General features: G+C 45.7%; 1 protein-coding gene across 2 annotated transcripts in view; it reads right to left on the minus strand.

Annotated features, from left to right (window-relative positions):
* Positions 1 to 2,336: 2,336 nt before the first annotated feature.
* The window catches only part of GLT1D1 (glycosyltransferase 1 domain containing 1), a 34,763-nt gene continuing 15,638 nt past the window's right edge, over positions 2,337 to 21,461 (minus strand). The window contains exons 7-13 of one of the 2 annotated variants that reach the window (XR_006415726.1): positions 19,047 to 19,142; positions 17,003 to 17,052; positions 11,785 to 11,828; positions 10,446 to 10,566; positions 6,527 to 6,625; positions 4,315 to 4,514; positions 2,337 to 3,321 (exon numbers count right to left, since the gene is read on the minus strand). Coding sequence is in view for 1 of the 2 variants with exons in the window: in XM_044440719.1 (XP_044296654.1) it covers positions 4,368 to 4,514; positions 6,527 to 6,625; positions 10,446 to 10,566; positions 11,785 to 11,828; positions 17,003 to 17,052; positions 19,047 to 19,142 (557 nt within the window). In the remaining variant the exon portion in view is untranslated. Of the gene's footprint in view, positions 3,322 to 3,902; positions 4,515 to 6,526; positions 6,626 to 10,445; positions 10,567 to 11,784; positions 11,829 to 17,002; positions 17,053 to 19,046; positions 19,143 to 21,461 lie in introns of those variants that run through there. The other variant, XM_044440719.1, reaches the window with a different exon arrangement.

The following is a 21,461-nucleotide window of genomic DNA, read 5'->3' on the forward strand; positions in this document are numbered from 1 at the left end:
CTTGTGCCTTACAGCTGTCAAGCATGGAAAAAGCTGCGGAGTATTGCGCAGCTTAGCAGCTGAAACAGGCCTGAACATTGCTTCATGGCCACGTTTTGTTTATTATCATTGATATAAAACTGCGCATATTTTTAATGTGGAAAACTAAAAAACATCCAGCCACAGGCAGCCCTGCCGGTTGGGCATTTTGAAGGGGCTGTCAGCAGCTGTCAAAACAGGGATTGCGAAAGCCACCCATCAAGCTGACTTCTGCAGCTTCTAAGGAGGAGAAAAAGCTGCAAGGAAGACACAGTGAGCTGAAATCAGCTCACAATCACGGCAGGAAAAATGGAGACAACTCCCCATCCACCCGCCTTGGTGTTCCCTCAGATACTGACTAGAGGAGCAAGGGAGAAGACAGAGAAGGGTGAAAACAACCTGTTTGCCCCAGCTGTCTACTGAGAGTTGATGGAAAACCACCAGCCCACCAGGGCTTTCTCCAGATTCGGTTGGTGTGATGAGAAAACTCACCCTCTGTTGCTGGGGAAGTCCATGAAGCCAAAACTCCCCAGCTAAGGGAAAGATGCTACTAAGCTCAGAGAAATCAGTGAGGCATCCATGGCTCCTAAGATGTGCTGGGGTTAAGGGCATGGGAACATCGGGTCCACCACCCCACACCCTTCATACTGAGCTGAGAAAAACCCAAGAAAAACCCAAACTCATTGGACTCCACTCCTGAGCCGGACAGAAGGAATTAGCTTTGCAATAGAACATAGCTAAATATCCAGGACTGCACTTACATTATGTAGGAAGCTCACTCTCATACACCGCCCCCCCACACACACCCTAATGATAAGTTTATGTGCCAAGCAGTTTGTCTGCCTCTAAAGATGCCATTAACCTTTCTTTTGTCGCAAATATTATTTGGAGCAGGGCAGAAGATAAACACACACACACTGCGACGGCAGTCGTCATCTTTTGAACTGAGCCGTGCGGTGGCAATGAAATGGCATGTTTGGAATAATTCTAGATATGTTTTGCTTGATGGAATGAGCTTGGCTGCAATCGTAACTTCCCTGCCGTTTCAGCTGAGTTATTTGATTAAAAGGCTTCATCATGCAGGATTTGTCATGCTAACACAACCCACCAAATTATTACCATTGTTAAGGACTTTGCTTTTGTTGTTCTTTAGGTGAACTTCTGAGGGATATTAGCATTTGTTCTAGGATGAAACTGGATTTTCCATTCATTCGGCTCCAGACAAGATGCAAAGGTATCTTGACTCAGTGGTGCTGTCACCTGGTAAGGTGAGACAACACACCTCTAGTGGCAGATTTTGGGGTACAGTGATTTTTAAGGGCACAACAAAGCTACCTTTGAAAATAATAACAAATCACAACACGTGGGTTTTGGGATTTATTCCAGAGAGTTATAGGTGTGTCTCTGGAAAATGGAGCTTGCCCATTCCTAAATGCCTCCCTTTGGAAAGTCATCAAATGGATGGAAAGAAAATGCTCCAAAAACCGTCTTCTGATAAGCTGGGAAGTTTTACGGTCCTTTGTGAGGGCAACATGGGGACAGGTTTCCCTTCTTATGCGGGGATTTCCAGTGCTTTGGGATCCATCCAATCTGAGGGTTGAAACAAGCTTTCTGTTCTTTGCTGAAAAAATGGTTCATTCCTTGAAGATGTAAAAAAAGGGAGTCAAGCAGATAATGACAGGAAAGTTCTCCATTCCTCTGGAGAGATGTTACACCAGTCTTGGCCATCCATCCATCCATCCAGAGGACTTTCCAAATTGCTGCAAAGACCTGGCAGGCCCTTGGGAGTGTTCTCGCTCTGCTTCATGCCCTCTGCCGGAGTAGAAGCATCTAGGCCAAAAGAGATCTGATTTACACGTGCCAAAGAGAGCAAGATGTTCCCGAGCTGAGCATTCTCTTGATGTATCTGATTGGGATAATTGCAACACTGCAGGGGACTTTGGCCTTGCTAAAAATAGGAGGATGGGAGCTGCTGGACCAGTGGGCAACCTGGCATACCCTCTTGTGGCTAACCGACCGTGTTGCAGCTATGCAAAAGTGTGTGTGCCTCGGATGGGGTGAGTCATCAATATTAAGGTGGTTCCCTAACCGAAATTCAAGCCACGGAGATACTGAACAGGCAGAATTGTTCTATGCGGATGTGCACATGCAGGAAAAACTGCATTACCAGCAGCACCAGCTTCTCATGAAATTTTGGTGCTTCAGTTTAGAAAGGCATGTTTCCAGACCCTGGGTTGGCAGCCATGGGAGGTCCAGGGGCCAGGTTAATTCCCCGAATGCCCTTCCCTGCCCTCCAGGCCCCCTCCCCCTCCCCCCATTGGTGGTTAAAAGTGGGATCTGCAGTGACTAGGGAATGTAAGACTGTGGCCCTGTGGGTGTTTCGTAGTCACGAAGGATGGTTTGTGCTTTTGAAATGAATTTTGGTGATAGTGAGGTCCCATGCGCCTGTGGGTTGCATGTCGCCCACCCACTCTAGACCTTATGCTTATGAAGAGATGCTTGAATGTTTGCGGACAATTCCCACCCGGATTTCAGAAGCCAGAGCAGGGGGGTCAGTGGATCCAGTGACGACAGGTCAGTTGGAGTGTGGGGGGAACAGCTCGGAGTTGGGCGGGCTGTTGCAGTCCTAACATCACTTCCTGGAGGCATCTGGTGGGTCGTTGTGAGAACGGTGCTGGACCGAAGGGATCTTTGGTTTTCTCGTGCGGCGTGATTATTTTTGTAGGGCTTGTGGAGGTGGGGAACCAGGCTTATGGCGAATACATCACACCTCTGCCCGATGAGTAAAACCACCACAAATGCAGTAGTATGTCAAATAAGAGCAAGTTTGCACAACTGATCCTCTGCATAACTCATTCAGGTCTCAGAATCCAGATGCCCAGGGAAAGAATTTAAGAATTCTTAACCCCTTGCTGACAGCGGCACAAGTCATGCTTTCCAGCCTTTTCAAGTTGCCATCCCTGCTGTGTTAATATGTATGTATATATCTCACACACACATGTATATATGTATTCATATATATGCACATGTATATGTATATACATGTATACATTCATATATATATATATATGCATATGTATTCATATATACATATTCATATGCATATGAAAGAAAAATAGTCAAGTTGCTTTTCACGATTAGCTTTTGGAGTCATACCAGGCCAACTTACTTTGCATGTGTGGTTCTGGTGGCTGATGAAATTTGATTGAATCAGACTAACAAAAGAGGTGGCCTCTATCAAGCAAGGTTCAAGTTGTTGCTAGACTTGCATGGAAGAAGATTTGGGCTGAAGTATACACACATCTACAGATACATGAAAATGGCAAGAGTCGGTGCTTGCAGAAATAACCACGTAAAAGGAGATTTGGTGAAAGAGAGGGGAGAATGGGAGAAAGGGATATAAAAACCAAAGCAAATTTAAGTAAGTTAGTGGCCATCTTTTCTGACGCTAGCAGCTGTCTCTTTTTGGCAGCTCATCCAAGGTTGGTCCTCCAAAGCAGGGCTCCTAAGTATTATTCCCTGAACAAGCAGTAAGTAAACAATCATTAAGGAAAATAATCAAATATTTGGGGGTATTTAGGAGCATAGGCTGGAGTTAAGGGAGAAAGAAAGGCATTTTGTTTTGCTTTTTGCAAGAAGTGGGAAGTGAACTGCCATTGCTTTGAGGTTTTCGGTCCTCAGCAACCCACCTTTAATTTTTCCTTGTGAACACAAAGCTCTCCTGTGGCACAATTAACTGTGCCATGGACTAAAACATTAAAAGGACAAAACCAAAAAGACCTAAACAATTGGAGTTCCCAGATACCAGATCCCAAGGACTTTCAACTTCCCCTCTACGCAGCCTGCAAATGTTGTGGCTGAGGTGAGAATCATTTTTCTGAGGGTTGTGAAAAGCAGTTTTCTGGATTTATTTTGAGGTAGCTAGCAGCTTCCAGTACTTCATAAAAACATTCAACTATGTAAATGTTGAGTGACAGAAATATCTTCTTTGGGTAACCTTCTAACTTTAGCATCATAGCAAGAGGAGAGTCCAGCCATTGCTCTCCCTGTGGCATGTTATACCGAGTTTCTCCCGGGGATACATTCTCTATCATGTTTATTATGGCCTCACTCAGAGGTGGGGAACCTATTCGCCCCCTTGCCCACCCCCCAGCATGAGGGAGATGGGAGCTACTGTCCAGAACATTCAGAGAGCCAGAAATTCTTTACCCCAGTGTAGCTAATGTCACATTCCTTTTTCTTCCTTCCTTCACTCCCTTTTAAAAAATGCAATTACAGGCATAAATCATCACTAACAATCAAAACCTGTTGGGTTTGCAAATTGTGGGCCCTCTTCGAGCCAAAGAGAGTCAGTGAAGCTTCAGCATGAGGTTTTGATAGGTGGTCCTTTCGTGGTCCCACAGATGGTGCTTCGTGACATACTCCTTTGCCCGCATCACAAGTCTTCTGTGCAAAAATGGATCCTCGGTCAGGGTTCGGGAGAGCCGAACAAATTCCTGGAAGAATTAAAAGGCTGCGGTCATTCATGGAATCAACCCCATCATCTCACTGCAGAGGATGGGGTGACACCACAGGAAACAGAGGCAAGGGTGAGTAAGCAAGAATACAATTTCTAGCACTTCTGCACCTGTGGGGACCATTTGTGCGAACGGTCCCTTCCAGGTGATCCGTGGAAGGGATACGGTGCAATGGGCAAGGCTACGGGGTGTTCTCTGGGTGTTTTGGACTACAACTTACACAAGTCCCAGCCAGTCTGGCAAATGATCAGGGATTTTCCAGACTCCATTGCTGTCTATACAGAAACTGATGTATGGCAGTTTTCCCCAACGCAGGACCTCCCAGTTCCAATCATCCCCAGCCCACATGGCAAATGAGGATGATGGGAGCTATACTCCAGCACGTCTTGACCTGCCTGAAGGACTGATCTCGATTGCTCCTGCACACACAGTCTTTGCACAAACGTAGAGATCATCTTCCTCCCCAAGAGAGGGTATCTGCACAAATATTCATTATCCTTAAGCACACAGGTTGGAGGGCTCCATAGATAATAAAAATTAATGGCTTTTCCTGAAGGCTCTCCAGGGAGACATTAAGGGAAAGGAGACATCCAAAGAACTGGTCAAGCTTAGATGGTCATACAAGCTTCCGCTGTACAGAAACAGATCAAAGCAGAATGACGTTGGAAGAGAGCCATTTAGCTTAGCTGTGAGGTGAGCAGTGCAATCAAGGAAAACGAGACATCACCAAAAAGAGCCAGGATGCAAAAGGAAAATAAGCTGAGGGGTGGGAAGTGAATCCAAAAAAGCACATCCCATCCTTCCCTTCACAGTCCTGGCTCAAGTTAAGAAATGATCCCGACCCAAGATGTCTGTAGGGAACGGGCTAGAAAAGCTTTAAATAAATAAATGATGGGGAGGTGAGCTTAGGATGCAAGATTGCAGTCTGTTTGCATTACAAGCAAGTGCCCCAAGGTCATGTGCTCTGTTGTCTGTTTGAACCATCCATAAATACAAGAAAACGAAGACGAGGGGGAGGAATTGGAGTTGGAGGTCATTTCTCCCGTAAAAACCAAGCTGTGCTTGTTAACAAAGAGGTTTGCGCATGAGTTCTCCAGGAAGAAAAATGTCAGGCACCATCATTTTTTCAGAGTGGGGTGGGGGTGGGAGGGAAGGAGGAAGGAGAGGGAAATACTGCACTAGAATAAAGCACTGCCAAAGACTAATGAAAACAGAGAATCCACCTTTCTGGGACTCTGCTTAATAGTATGCATTAATCATAGGCAAGCTGCAGGGGAAAAAAATCTTAAGAAAATGCGTTTCCAACGTTGTTGTTTTATTTAATCTTTCCCCGCACGTGTTCGTACATGGATGCCTTCAAGAGCAATATGGCAGCATTTAGCCAACAATTGATGGAAACCAAACTGGGGTCAACAGGATTAATTCTCTCACATGGGCTCCAGCTACTTTTCTGAGCCTAATTAAGAACAGTGGTTAATTAGGATACATGATGATAAGCACGTGAAGTGGGCATGCTGGGAGCTTAAAAGCATCTAGGCCAGGTTAGATTTGCCGCTGGATTTTCTCCGTGCTGCTGACCATTAAATGTCTGTAGGCAACCATGCTCACAGGTGACCTTCCACCATGACAGAAACAGAAGGGAACAGTGACGCAAACCTAGGGCAGATTCTGCTCAGTAGAAACATAGAACATAGAAACAGAGTGAGTCAGAAGGGGTCTCCCGGACCACCTAGTCTGACCCCCAGCTCCTTCTGGCTCCACTCATGACATGCCCACCATGTGCACTGAATTGCTCCATTAGTCTGTTTTTTTTAGGCACTATAGATCAATGAGTGTCAACGACATTAGGCAGGGTCATCTATTTATCTCAGGCTGGAATAGTATCCTTAGATCGCCAAATGCCGTAAGTCGAACAGAACAGTCCTACACATGGATACGCCCAGGGAGATGTCACAGGACTGGATTGTGCCTCACAGTTTTTACTTTCTTACCTGGGGGGTCGAATACAACAATCCCGTTTCTTGGTGGGCAATTATTGCCGCATTTCCTGGGATGTTCCTCGCCAACACTGGGATGCTTAAATCCATGGCCTAAAGAACAGTGCAGAGGAGAAAAGACTTGAGTTTGGTGAAAGATTCTCAGGCAACCGAGGGTTACTGCTTATAGAAACCAGGAAAGCCCTACCATGAGGTCTGTTTGCATCCTTGTCAAGCAAGCACCACTCCCCTGATTCACATTTTAATTATCACTGTGGGGGCTTCAGAAGTGCTGAAAACATAGTCTTGAGTGCTTAATGGCTCATCTTGTACGATTATCACAGTGTCAGACAACAGGAAGAAATTCACTCTCCTGGTCGTTCAATCCATACTGATTCACTGGCGCTCAGGGAGAGAGTGCACTTTTAATTAAAGACTTTATGGTTTCCAAAGGGAAAGAGGGGCAATTTCCCCTGGCATGATCAGCACCGAAACAAAGCATGCAACATTTTGGGTGGGAGAATTCAGAAAAGGGGATTCTCTGAGCTTGCCTGTACACACACATTTTTCTTCATGGCTGCCATGACGAGCTGATGGGCCTGATTAAGTAACCATGCAATCTTGTGCACGCCTCTTCAGAAGTTAGTCTTGAGAGAAGCATCTACAAATAACTCCCAACTAATTTAAGAAAAAAACCTGGATGTGCCAATAGTTCAAATCCAGTACTGAGAAAATGTGCACATCTGGAAGCACCAACCAGATGAAGCAGAGGCAAGAAATATTGTCAGGTGTAGGGTCTGACTGGCCCTGGAAATGCCTGGTCTCCCGCACTGCTGCTCTTGGCCGCATCCAGACGAGCTGTCCTGGGGCCTTCCCTGTGCATTGCCTTCCTGTATCACTGAACCCGAATGTCTCCACAGAAGCTGTCCTTCAGACTGTGCTCTCTGGCTGTGGCTTTGGGTTATGATACTTCAGGCTGTGCTCGCTTGGATCTTGCATCTCCCTGGCTTTGACCCTGGACTGTTAAATGTGCATGCCTCTTCCTTCTGGCCCCCTGAACCTGTTGCAGGACTCCTGCGCCCTGTCCTGGCTTTCCAAACTCAGTCGCCCTGGCCTACCATGCCCTGGACCTTACAAATATACTGCACCCATCCAGCAGCAAAAATGCTGCCTGAATCCTTTGGATATATGTATAATTAAAGCAGCCCTGATTTTTTACACGCACATGCAGATGTATCAGCCTTCCTGAACATAATGGCCTCCAGTTGTTTAGGACAGCTCCCATCATCCCCACTCAGTCAAGGATACTGGGGATTGTAATAATCTAGTAGACCTGGAGGCCAGTATGCTGAGGAAAGTTCTCTCTCTCTCTCTCTCTGTATATAAAAAGCATAACATTTTTAGGGTCACTTTGACTATACATGAATCAAAATGATCCAAGCAGCTTTTTTCCACCAGCAGGTTTTAGTTTCCTTATAGCCTTCCAGAGCAAAATCTTCAGGGGTTAAGGAAATGAAATTTAGACAGATGGCTTTTTCTCCCATCAACCATTGCAGGCAGGGGGTTTTACCTAATTAAAAGAGTGCCCTCTTTCCAAGAGCGCTCTTTTCTTTGCTTGCTATGCAAATGCTCCACTTTAATGTCCAGGTTAACAGGAACAGCCACAGGGAAGTTGGAGAAAAAGGCCTTAAAGCAAACATGTGGCAACATTTAGGGCATGACACATCTTGGGGACTCCCCCGGTGGAAAGTTAATCACACCCCTAGAGGAAAACATGGCAACAGGGCTGTGCAAATCACTCTGTCCACATATCCAATAGGTACCAATTCCACATGGGTTCCCTAGTTTGTCCATCCCATCCAATTTCTGCATGAAGCTGCAGCTTTTTAAAAAAGCACAAAAAATGTCCTATTCTTACGCGTCTGCACAGAAAAAGCCCAGGCCATCTGGGAAAAGCTGATTGCTGAATGGCATTTTTCTAACTATGCATAAGTTTTCCCCTTCTGTGCAGCATTTTATCACAAAACACACATTTCTTGAGGCTCTTAGCCTATCCCTTTACTGATACTTCTGCTTCCAGATTCTTTGTGGGGTATAAGATCATCTCCTTTCCATGTGCTTTTTCCCCTTGGAGGTTTTTTCCCTGTCTTTCTACATGTTCCAGCACACGGCCACACGATGGCACTGTGCTATAATGAAATTGCACTAACATGCAATTGCACTAACATTCACAAAAACCAAGCAAAAACCAACCTTCCTTCCATCTAGAAGAAAGTGCAGTGATGGTTCCAAAGACCAGGAGGCCCTGAAGGAAAATGATGTCATAGAAAGTATCCCAAACTACTGTTTGCAAGAATGCATGAGAGCACAACGAACACCTGAGCGGAATGACCCACAATCTAAATGAGCACACTTCTAAAAGGATGTTATTCGAAAATGTGCATTTCTGGATGCTTTTCTGAGCCAAGGACTGCACAAAGAGCCCTTTTTAACTCCTCCTCCTTCAGCATGAATAGCCATAGAAGCCCGGACAGGGTCTTTTGAATGGAAAGCCTCAGCCATGGAGATTATCTTGCCTGGGATATACCGCCTCCCTTTCCTCTGACCATCCGCCCTTGGTGGTTTGGAGCCTGGTCAGGTCTTCTGCAGGGACTTAAAGAGAAGACCCTCTGGCAACAGCTGCTCTGCATTGAAAGGCATCTGGGATAGCAAAACCCTGTGGTTCTCTGACCATCACACTCTGGACTGACTCCAAATCAAATCAATAGCATGGGCAGCAATTATACAATTCCATGTTGGCACAAAGAAGAGTTTGAATTATTGTTTCTTATGGAATGGCACCTTGTTGTGTACGTATTTCCCCATTTTCTGTGCATTAATGCTCCACTCAAGCTTTATGGAGAATGTAGTGAAGTGCAGGGGGATTTGCCCTATCTGTTTTGCTAGATTGCCTTCCTCTCTGCTAGATCTCCTTCCTTTCCTTCCTCTGAAATCCAAGAGATCCTGTGACCTTTTGAAATCTGATTAGAGCATTCAAACAAACAACCCATTTGTGCTTCCTTTGTTCCTTCTTTCCTCCTCCCTTCTTTACAAATCCTCCCCCGCCTTAACATCCTGCTTCAAGCATACTTCTATGATCAAGAGGGCTAGAAACTTTTTTTCTTTAAAGACTTCCCCTCCAATCTTTAAATTAAAACTTTGGATGTTCATGAGGAGAGATAGAAAGAACTGGGCATGTTTAGCCTCAAGAAGAGAAGTCCGAGAGGAGACATGATAGCCCTCTCCAAGGACTTGAAGGCTGTCACAAAGAGGAAGGTCAAGATCGCTTCTTGATCATCCCGGAGTGTAGGAGATGGAATAATTGGCTTCAGCTACAGGAATCCAGGTTCTGGCTGGACATCAGGAAGAAGTTCCTGATTGGTAGAGCAGTACAGCAATGGAACACACGACCTGGGGAGGTGGTGAGCTTTCCCACACTGGAGGCCTTCAAGATGCAGCTGGACAACCATCTGAGAGGGACGGTTGAGCTTGGACTCCTGCACTGAGCAGGGGGTCAGACCCGATGCTCCTCTGGCTCCTTCCAACTCTACTATTCTAGGATTCTATGGCCTTTACACAAGGCTGCTATTTAGAGGATTGCACTGCTATCACTCCTCGCCCTTCGCTGTGCTGACCAGGGATGATGGGAATTGCAGGCCAGAGAATTTGTAGGACCGCAAGTTTCCAATCTCTGCCCATTATTGCTGACAAATATTGTCAACTCCACAGGCTGGCTGAGATTGCACACACGGAGCAAGACGGTGGCAGGGGAAACGTCTTTGGCTTTTTGTGCTTTTGCAGGTTTCAAAAGGCAGACAGGGAGGCTGATGGAGATTTCAAATGGAATAAAGCAAAGGAATGTTCAACATGGTGCTCGACGCTCAGATGTAATTACCTCCAAGATTGCAGCTGACATCCCCTCTGAAATGGAACTGTTCACAACAGCGAAGCTTTTTTTCACCACCGCGTGGAGATCTTTCTGGGGAATCTCACGGAGCAAGTGCACCCCATCCGCCCTAGCAAGCAAACACTGGTTTGTCCATTAGTGGGCCTCCAGGCAATGAACTTTGGGATCATCCAGAGTGACTGAATGGGAGGAGGTTGAGGGGCAACAAGAAGTTCTCATTTTAGGAAAAGAAAAAAAAATCTTAGGATGCTGCCCTTAGGAATGTGCAGATTTGAGGGTGCCTGGTTTGAGCTCGAAGGACATCCTGTCCACTTCCAAGCCACTGATCAAAAAAGGCCCGAGTCAGGTGTTTTTGCACAGAGTTCTGAGATGAGCTCTGCTTTGCAGCATTTCTTATTTCAATAATTTTTAAATTTAAAATGCAAACAAAAACACTACATTTAAAAAGCAAACATAAAAATTAACATACAAAGATAAGTATTACATTACTGTAACTCCCACCACCCAGACTATGGATACATGCCACATATAAAAGAAAAAAAAAACCTTGAAATATTTCAGGAGAGTCCTTCCTTCCAAACTGTAATGATACTTTTGATGGCTCAAATCCATTCCCTTCCTTTAAAGCACAGTCAGTGATTAAAACATAGTAAACAAAGCTTTGAACCCTTTCTTAAAACACAATTGAACTCTGTGCAAATGCTTCCATTTGCAAAACTTCGTGCGACTTGTCCAAATCACAATATTTGCATGTGTTGCTCAAACTGGCATGCAAAAGGCACATTGATTGAGCACAGTTTGCTTTAGGTCAGTTGACATGCATATATTGCATGAGATCCACAGGCTTTCCATGGTCATGTTTATTGCTGTGAACAGGGCATGCTTGCATGCTTTGCAAACCAAAAAGACTCTTGTACATCCCTGCTCTTGCCCCGTCCCCATCACCTTGAGAGACCAGCCCAGGAGTGGCTGTGGGTGTTCCGAGCACCGTGTCTTGCCTCCTGCTCACCATGGAAGTGGTAAATGCAAGTGTACAGGAGACAGGTGTGCACAGAAGTATGCAAAGTGCTTGGACAAGGATGAGGATGATGATGGTGTGAGAGAGGCTGGTTCTTTTCCAGCTCCGATGCAAATTCAAGCTGGAGAAGAACCACAGGGATCAAGATGCTCTGTTTGTATTTGAAGTGAGCGCACCAAACCACAGATGCCCTTATTTCCGAGGCAGAAAAAGAAACAAAGAACAAGATGCATTTCATCACTGCTCCCAGAACGACATGAACAAAATAAAACCTCTTGGTACATAAAGCAAATGGCATACGTAGCATACCGCTTTACTTTCTCTTTGACTTCCTCTGCAAATACTGGATCGACCTACGGCAGAAAATAAGGGAAAAGAAAACAGAGCAGAAAATGGATCATGTCAGCAAAGTACCCTCAATATTGGGAAAATATTTGTCTGCTTGGGCAGAAAATGCCACACCCTTTGCCTAATGCTGCCTTTTCCTAGGAATGGCAGGTTAAAACAGGGCGACATCTTTGTTCGATGCTGCACAGCCAGAAGGGCAATTCTTTTGCAACAACTTTCTCCCCAAGGTAATGTTTCTAAGCAGAGTTACCTTCACAGTAAAACAAGGCAATCATACGTCTACTTGCAGCTAAGGCATTTTGCTGAACGCTCTTTCTTCTTTTGCCTTTCCATTCACACCCTATCTGGCCCAGGGGGTTCTTTGAGAAGCAAAGATGTGACACAAGGGCATTGCTCAACGTATTCATGGATTCTGAAGTACATTCAATTTTGGAGAACAGGGTGGGAATCTCAGCAGAGTTAGGACATGACAAAGAATGCTTACTTTTCAGTGCAGTGGTTATTTATAACACAAAAGCTGTCAATGTTGTTGGAATTGTATTTATTATTAATATTGATCTATTGTTTAATATAATCCAATCCCTAAGCACCCTTCATATGATAATATTCATATAATAACAAACACAGTTTAAAAGATACCATGAAAACAATTGTAGCTACAATAGCAATATAAGCTTTATGGGAACAGTAAAATTAAACACTGTGATTCATTACAGTGATGATGAGAGATGAATGAGTGGAAAAGGCAATGATTAAAGTAAACATTATAAGAGATGAAGTGGTATTACCTACTACAGCAGGTGGGAGGGGTTGCGGGGGAGGTTGAGCACATTTAGGTGGACGGACCCATTGCCTAGGTCCTTTAGGTAGATGGCTAAGATGTCTTTGTTCAGGATTCCACAAATCAAGCCCAGGCTTAGTAGCCAACAATGATTTCTGTTAGCCAGCCAGAAGAGAGTGCAAGTGCCTCTAAACTCAAGCAGAAAGCCTTTGTTTTTGAACCCAGAAAGGGACAACTTGTCTGGCCCTGGGAGCTCATTGGACAGGTGGCTTTGTTCCCAGAAAACCCCACAGGGTCAGAGCAGGACCCTAGATGGGTGTGATGGTTTCACATCCATGCTTTAGAAAAAAGTTAAAAGGTGCTATGAAAACATTTTATATTTAAATAAATGGGCTCATCTAGTATAAAGCAGTTTTGTATGGCTCGGTTTCAATGTAGCCCAAACAGTCCTCTTTTTCTAAGGAGTCCTCTGCTGAAGCATAAGCATTTTTGGAACCTTCAAAGAGGCAATTCTTCTAGCAGGAATAACTGTGTTCAGGATGCATGCTGTTCGAAGAGATTCCCACATTTTGGGGGTGCCAATCGATCCTTCCCATTCCAACGGTTCATTTGTAGGGGAAAGTGAAGCAAATGCAAAACAACAACTAAAGCGCCTGAAGTCTTTAGAGAAGGCATTGGAAGCAGAAACTGCATTATACCTGCCTCCCAATTTTCTCTTCCACACCAGTTCTCTTTCAAATCTTGCAGTGTATTAGAGTGGAAAGAAATGAAGATTAAAAAAGGAAAAACAAATCAGCAACCAGCCAGCACAATGAAAGTGGGAAGGTAATAAGACAGGACAATTTTTTTAATGAAAATATAGGGGCTGAAAGTTTTATATGACGAGTTATAAAGGGGAGAACATGCGCTCGGTTTGCATCAGAGGTGTTTGGGGCTGAGCATGAAGTGAGAGGATGAGATTCGTTGCGGCCCTTGTTGGGGCTGGCAAACTTTACCAAGGTGCTGCTAAACACAGGTGACTTGATGGTTCTCTTGCACATCGAAAAAAAGGGAAAGGGGGAGGGAATAGTTTGAGTGCAATCTTATGGGTTGGGCTCCTGATAGACAGAGCACTGTTTGCAGCCCAACCCATGCCCTGCCAAAGAGCGAGTTGGCCACTCAGCCCATTTCTCTGGTTTCCTTTTGACGGACAGGGAAGGGACAGGAGAGGTCACAGAATTCGGCATTCGCTGGCCTCTCCTCTCCACTCCTTTCCCCTCCCACCATTTCACCCTCTCCAACTTCTCTTAAGAGGTCACAGTTGTGACCTCTTAAAAGGTTCCGCAGTGGCTGGGGGAGAGTGGTGATGGGGGAATTCACGATTGAATCTCCTCCTAGAGCAGCAAAGAGATAATCTTATAGAAACACATCCTGGAAAGAGAGAAAAACATCTCTAGAAGCTTCAGTCTGGTTTGCTTTTGGTTTCCATGAATGATGAAGGAGAGAGCGAGCTATTCCTTCCTCTCTTTAACAGCACACACTCTTTGCTTTGCTGTCCCATACGCCTGGAACAACAAAAAGCAAAAAGCAGGAGCTGAACCAATGGGCTCAAATTCCAAGGAAGGGGATTTGGGCTCAACATCTTGAGGAGCAGCTCAGTGGTGGAACAACAGGTGGTCTTGGAAGGTGGTGGACTCTGTCAGAGGTCTTTAAGCAGAGGTTGGTGGCCATCTCCCCGGGATGCTATAGGAGAGGCATCTTGGACCAGCAACTGGAGAAGGTCTTACCTCTGAAGCAGGGCATCAGGAGATCATGAGGCCCCCTCAACTCTGCAATTCAGAGATCAATGGTCACTCAAAGGGCCCACAGAAGTGGCTGATATTGAGAAAAGGACTGGGGGCAGGCAATCTGCCCTTTTTGCCTCCTGTCACTGCCTGACTCACTTTTTATGCATATCAAGCACCTTCCTATCTAAAAGCCAGTTCCTAATATGACCGGAATTGAATGTGACCATCTGGCAATTACCTCTCACTACTGGTGGAGGCTATTGCCAAAATATTGGGGGAGAAGTGAGGGGAGATGAAAGGGAAGGAGATGGTGAGCAGTTTCTGGGAAATGGGCTTTTAATCCAGGTAATGCATCTTCACCTGCATCGTAAAGAAGGAACCTTTGGGAATTTGTTGGCCACAGGCAACAGCAAGGGAACAGGTCCCTTTATTTTGCCTTCCCATCCATTCTAAGCATTTTCAGTATCAGAACCCCAATTTTGGCCTGACCCTCAAAATAAAGCAGATCTAGCTGGAGGTTGTTTCTGCCTCGTGCAACTTCCATTGTCAGTTGTACAGACTCTTGCCAGACAGAAATCTCAGTCATTTGCTACCAGCGAACATCCCGCAATGATGTGCAAATGCAGACCAGCAGAAACAGTCTCAAAATAGTCTGAACTGAGTGCAACATGGAGAGGAGCTGTTGGTACTGATGTGAGAGGCATAGGGAGAGGAATCGTGGATCATCAGGAGTTGAGAAACATGTTTACTGCATGAGAGACAATGGTGCCGACTGTGTGGAGGCTGAGGGGCGGGTCCAAATCTTCAGAAAAGTGGGCAGTACCATCAGGAGCAAACAGCAAGGCTAACAAAGCAGACCAATCTTTTAGCAGACAAACAACCTGAAGATCTGGATCTCCATCAGGGCCTCTGCTGCTTTTGTGTGTTTTCCATTGCAAGCAGGTTTTTGGTCCAGTGAGTGATTCCAATAACTGATCCTGAAGATTCAGGAGCAATGCATCCCACCAGTTCGCCTTCCTTGGGTCCAGTCTGAAGCAGTTGGTTCTTAATCTTATCCAGGAATTCAGCACCCCATGAAATACAGTAGTGACATTAAATGCCTTTTCATCTATTGCCCCCTTGTGGCTAATCGTCCAACCCCCATCTGAAGTTTGGTTTATTTATTTATCTATTTCTAAATACAAATTCTATGCAAAAGAAATGTAATTCATTTTCCCTGCCGTCATCTTGTCACAGGCTGAAGACAAAGCTACTGTTGCAGTTTTGTGAAGCCCTTGTACTGATCTGCATACACGGGTGGAAATAGCCTGTGATCTTTGGCTTAAGCCACACAGAAATTAAACCCCCTTGGAGGAAGTGTGGAGCAAAAGATAGGAAAGAAAGATGAATGAATCCCAATGGTGCACGAAACTGTCTCCTGACAACATGCGCTGTTTTAGAATTATGAATTAAGAATCACACATTTGTCTGTAAAAACAGCACGACAAGGATTGGGCCATCTCCAAGCATCCAGGATGTTTCATTCCTTCAAGTTGGGTTATGTGGGAGGCAGAAGAAAGGGTGGGATCGCCTGCGCGATCAGGGGATGATGAACAATGGGCCAGTGAGGGCTTCCAAGTCCCAACTGGAAGTCCGAAGGAAAGTCCCAAGGCAAAAGCTCTCCTCCCTGCCACCCAATCCACCTAAATTAGGTCTATTGGAAACCAGAAGAAGGTTTGGCTTCTGCACAGAGGCTGGGAAGACAGAAAGCTGCCCTCTACTGACCTAGGCCATGGGTCCATCAAGCCTAGCACCGTCAACACTGGCTGGCAGTGGCTGCCCAGGGCATCTAGCAGGCCCTTCCCAGCCCTACTTGGAGATGCCAAGGTCTGAGCTTGGAACCTTCTGCCTGCAGAGCAGGGCCTCTGCCACTGAGCTGTGATCCATCCCATTGTATGTTCATGAAGCACAGCAGAGCACTGGTGACATCCCGGCCAGCGCTTCCCTCATTCCCCCATCATTCCCATCTCAGCTGCACTGGATCGATCCCAGAGTTCTAATTTGAAAACCAGGACAAAGTTGATCCTTCAGGTTTGGACATTTGTCTGCTCCTGTTTCAAACCACAGTATGAGGTCCTTTCATCACCGGCATTTCCACCTTCACAAATGTGAGCAGACTGCACAAAGCTGAGCATCCACCTTATGGCTGGTGGTCAGAGAAGAGAGACAAGGCCATGGGAAGGGGCAGAGCCACTTGAAGACCCCTGAAGCATCAGACTGTGGACCTGCAATGGGTCAAGTTGGCTCCTGGACCTGAAGTTCTGCATCCCTGGACAAGAGAGACACCGACTGGGGTGCAGAGATCGGCTAAAATGCAATGGCGTTTATTCTCTAGCATGAGCAGCCCTATCATGAGGTGAGGGAAGGAAGGTCTGGGGTGCCTCTGGGGGCAGAGAGATCAAATCTCTTGGACAGCATCTGGAAAGAGGTCCTGCACAAGCCCCGTGGTGCCAAACTTCTCAGTGGGGAGGACAGACAATTGCATTAATAGCACTCGCAATGAAATGAGCACACACTTATGTACAACAAAAATCAAGGGATCTGCATTTAGAAAATCGTCCTGAAGAAAAGTGGGGAAGTGGTCGTAACTTACTGCCGGTCCAATGATAATCAGGTGCACTCTGGAATCCTCTCTGTGCCATTCTATCAAACAACGGAAGAAAGTTCTGGTTATGCAGAAAATGACACTGTTCTCCAAACCGAAGGTTAAGACATCAAGAGGTTCAATTCTGTCTCAACCCAGGACTAAGTTTTAAATTCCACTAAACATGTGAATTGGATTATTGGACATCTATATTTTCAGCAACTGTTTTGCAAATGGCCAAAACATCGCTGTCACTGCCAGTAGTTTCTGAATGTGGTTGGTCTCGATCCTCAAAGACTACAATCCCTGCCCAATGCACAGAAACCTGGAAATCCCCCAAATGCACCATGCATATAATGTAGTAGACTCCAGCTCACAAGAGCTTATGCCATGATTCTCCTGTTAGACTTTAAGGGGCTACAGGACTCAACCGATAATTGGCTTCCATTCTATACACAGTAACTGGGGAGAGAGACCCAGAGGTTTACCCCTGAGCAGAAACAGGTAGGGTCGCATTCCAATATGTGTGAATATCTGGATGGATTTAACTGATTCCAATTTCCTGGGCAGCTTTGCCATTTGGGGCCGGAGAAAACCTACAAATAAATAGCAAAGCATCCTTTTAAACCAGGAGGCCAGATCCTTGATGGGTGCAGGGGTCCCCGACCTAGAAAATAGTTCCCATGGGGTGTCTGTGTGGTCACGAAATGCCACCATGGGTGGGCACCATGGTTGCTTACAAGACATGCATTTCCTAGAAGGCCATGGATGAGACTAAAAGTGAACCTGCCCAGCAACCTGAGCAGGAAGCCAAAGTGGGGTTTTCAGGTGGCCAGACGTAAAACTCTGCCCTGGAACACAAATAAAAATGATACCGGAGGAAAGCATGGGCTGTAGAGAGCACCGGCCTCCTTGTTTTGCTGCAATTTGTCTGAAGACAATAAAAATCAGAAGGCGTAGGGAGCGTAGCAGGGCCAAGATAGTGGGGCAGGGTTGGTGCTCATGCTGGTGAAACCAGTCTTTGTGAGGAGGGGGTATTCCAACGTAATTCTTAAAAGAACTTGAAGGAGGGTGCTATGAAACCTTGCAGGACAAGAGATCCATGGCTGAAAGAGTTCAGGCATACAAAAACAGTGGCTGGAATCCACAGAAGTCCCACGAGAACAGGAGAGCTAATTGATTTGTTGACTAAATGTCATAAAATCAATCTGCTAAGCTCGGCTTAATCAGGTGACAGCCCTCCTTTTATTAGTGAAGTGCACTACTTACTCCGCCAGGTTATATTTAGATAGGAGTATTTATAGCTTCATATCCACACAGAGAGATTGGATTAGTCCGACCATTAATTCCATCATCTAATCAATGATCTGTCACTGAAGTCTCACTCGGAGTTCATGTCACTTTTGTGTTTTCCCTTCTTTAACGCAACTGCAATGCTTTGGCTTTCTCGCCTGTGCGTGCACACACACAAGCACAAACACACACACAGAGGCACATGACTCCTTAGCAAAGAAATCTGGGCATGTCCAAAGAACTACAGTTCCCAGAGTTCCTTGGAGAAACCTGCTGAAAAGCCAGTGATTCCGACTCCTGAACCAAAAAACAAAAAAGGTTGCATTTGGCAATGTCTTTAAAAATGCAGAAGTAATCCAGACATGTATCCAAAACAAAAGTCTTCTTAGAATCTCTTCCATGTTATTCTTAAAGCCCAAATGCACAATATATTTTGCTTTCCTTGGCGTTCAGCTATTCCCAGCAGGCAAGGAAAAGCACCCATTTTGGAAACTATTTCAGGTTCAGATCAGTCTTTATACGTGGGCTTGTATACACAGAAGGAGGAAGATTGTCACGTGGAACCAGAGAGTTTCTACCTGCCTCTTTAGTTGCTGTGGATCTCCAAGGCCCATCATCCATAGGCCCTGCTGGCTACAGCCTAGGACACCACCAGATGCTCAACCTGGGTGCAGGTAATATGAGCCAGCCAGATGGACTGATGGTCCAACTCGGTGACTGATGTTCTTCAGCAGTGAAATGGAAAGTGGTGGGTACTGACCTGCAAAAGCATCCACTACATAGAGAGGATCCTTGACTCTTCTCAGTCCACAAATTAAGAGGAAGACACAGAGACTGTCGCTGTCCTGGGAAATCCCTGTTTTAAAACAAGCATCACCAAAAAGTCCTTAAAATACTAGGGGGAAAATGAAAAAAGGGAAATAAGTACAAAACCAGCAAAGTCGGTAAAGACAGGGACTGAGTCATATGAAATACTAGTTTTCCTTTACTCAGAATTGGCTAGGCCTCATCTGGAGTACCGTGTACTTAAAATGGAGTACTGGAGTACTTAAACTGAGCATCACAGTTGAAGAAAGATGCAGGCAAGTTGGAAAGGTGATCCAGGGACTAGAAACAAAGCCCTGTGAGGAGAGATTGAGAGAACTGGGCATGTTCAGCCTTGAGAAGAGGGAGATATGATAGCACTCTACATGTCCTTGAAGGGCTGCTACAAAGAGGAAGGACGGGATCTCTTCTCTGTCGCCCCACAGTGCAGGACATGGAATAACAGGCTCAAGTTGCAGGATTCTGGCTCTGAGATTCCTGATTCTCAGAGCAGTTCAACAGTGGAGCCAATGACCCAGGGAGGTGGTGGGCTTTCCCCCACTGGAGGCATTCCAGGGGCAGCTGGACAGCAACTGAGAGGGGTGGCTTAGCTTGGAATCCTGCACTGAGCAGGGGGTGGACCGGACCTGATGGCCTTCTTGGCCCCTTCCAACTCAACCCTTCTAGGATTCCATGGTTCTCCAAGTGATCAGTTCTTGCACTCACCTGACTTTTTGTCAGGATCAGGGCCCCAGTGGCCCTGCAAGTGCCTGCAGAACCAGCAGCACCTTTGCAGGTGCTTCCAGGGATCAACCGAAGAGCAATCATTCCGGGCAGCTGGAGACCCTGACCACCAGCACCAAAGGCTTTCTGGCACTGCTGTTCTGCGCAAGCTGTCTGGGAGGCTCCTTGTGCTCTGGCCTGGCACCTCAGAGTCCTGCTCCAGCTGCGTGTGCTCCAGCCCTGTTCCAGTTTGTTCCTGCCTGACCCTGGTGTGCTCCCACCTTGCTCTACTGAGCGTCTCCTCCGGCTTGACCTTGGACTGGTAACTTGCGCATGCCTTAAGTCCCCAACTGGCTGCATAGCCCCACTGTGCATAGGTACCCTGGTCCCAGCATTCTGCCTCTCCCAGCCCTTACACCTTTCCTCCCTATAAGAAAAGCTGAAGGGGGGAAAGCCCATGTGCATAAAATCATCGAACGGTAGAGTTGGAAGGGGCACCACTTTCCCCTTTCTCATTCTCTCCTTGCAGCATACTTAGAAAATCATCAGTTCCCCATCAGTGCCTCTTCTGGCATGAGCTTTCCCAGGTACAGCCCAGCCCTCCTCCAAGGGAGGTGCAGCGGGTGGTGACACAGAAGAAGTCCTTCTCCACAGTGGCCCCTAATTACAGAACTAATTCCTGCATCAGGAGTTGCTCAGCACTGACATGGTCATCTTGTCAGCACCAGGTTACGCTCTTCCTGCACTCTCAGGCATTTGGTCGTGTACGATTGGGTTTTTAAGTGGTACCTGAAATTACTTACTGACGATAGTTAGAATTGTTCATCAGAGTGTGTGTTGTCTGTTTTGGTTTGTATGTAAATGCTTTTTGGTTGCAGAGAGTGTGGCATCCTTCAGGCTTTCAGTCACTGTGGTCCACCCAGAGAGCTTCAGCCATTGTGCATTAAGGAACTATAATAAATGAAATGCTTTGAGATCTTGGTGATCTCTTTTAAGACTGGCATAAACTGTGGGATGCCCAGCTCTCTCGTGCTGTCAACATGGCTCTGAGCACTTATTTTCCCTAAATGCCACCAGGGGATTGTTAGCGGATGGCACGTTCCAGTGATATTGCTTTTTAAAATTAAAAAGCCAACCCAGGGATTTAAAAATGCTTTCATTTTCATTGAATTTTAAACCGCATCATTTAGCTTCAATCCGAATAGAATGAAGTATCACATAAGGCTCCAGAAAACAGAATAGGGGATGAGGTGTGATCCAAGGAAGTATGATTTTATGAATCGTGTTATTAGAAATGAAATAAGGTGCAAGGACTCAAAACAAGGGCTCAATTACAAGATGTTGACTAAAGCATACTAAAGAAAAAGGAAGATTTGTAATGCTCTAAAATACTTTTGTGCATATTACTTCACATGAAAGTGATCCTTAATGCCAATTTGTTTAATATTCCAATAAGATCTAAACTATTGCCATTGTTCTCCAAATTGATTTTTTGCTTTCTGCCTTTACACAGAGGTAACTTGTTTAGCTTACTGTAGCGAAATGCCTCTGCCTTTTTTTAACAACTGCTCTTCCATGGCTGACACTTTTCTTTTTCTGTCCCTGCCCCCCTCGTATTTAGAAAAAGATCGTTCTGGTATCTGTGAAT

This window comes from Varanus komodoensis, unplaced genomic scaffold, assembly GCF_004798865.1.
Source record: "Varanus komodoensis strain SLA01 unplaced genomic scaffold, ASM479886v1 scaffold38, whole genome shotgun sequence".
Classification (NCBI taxonomy): domain Eukaryota; kingdom Metazoa; phylum Chordata; class Lepidosauria; order Squamata; family Varanidae; genus Varanus; species Varanus komodoensis.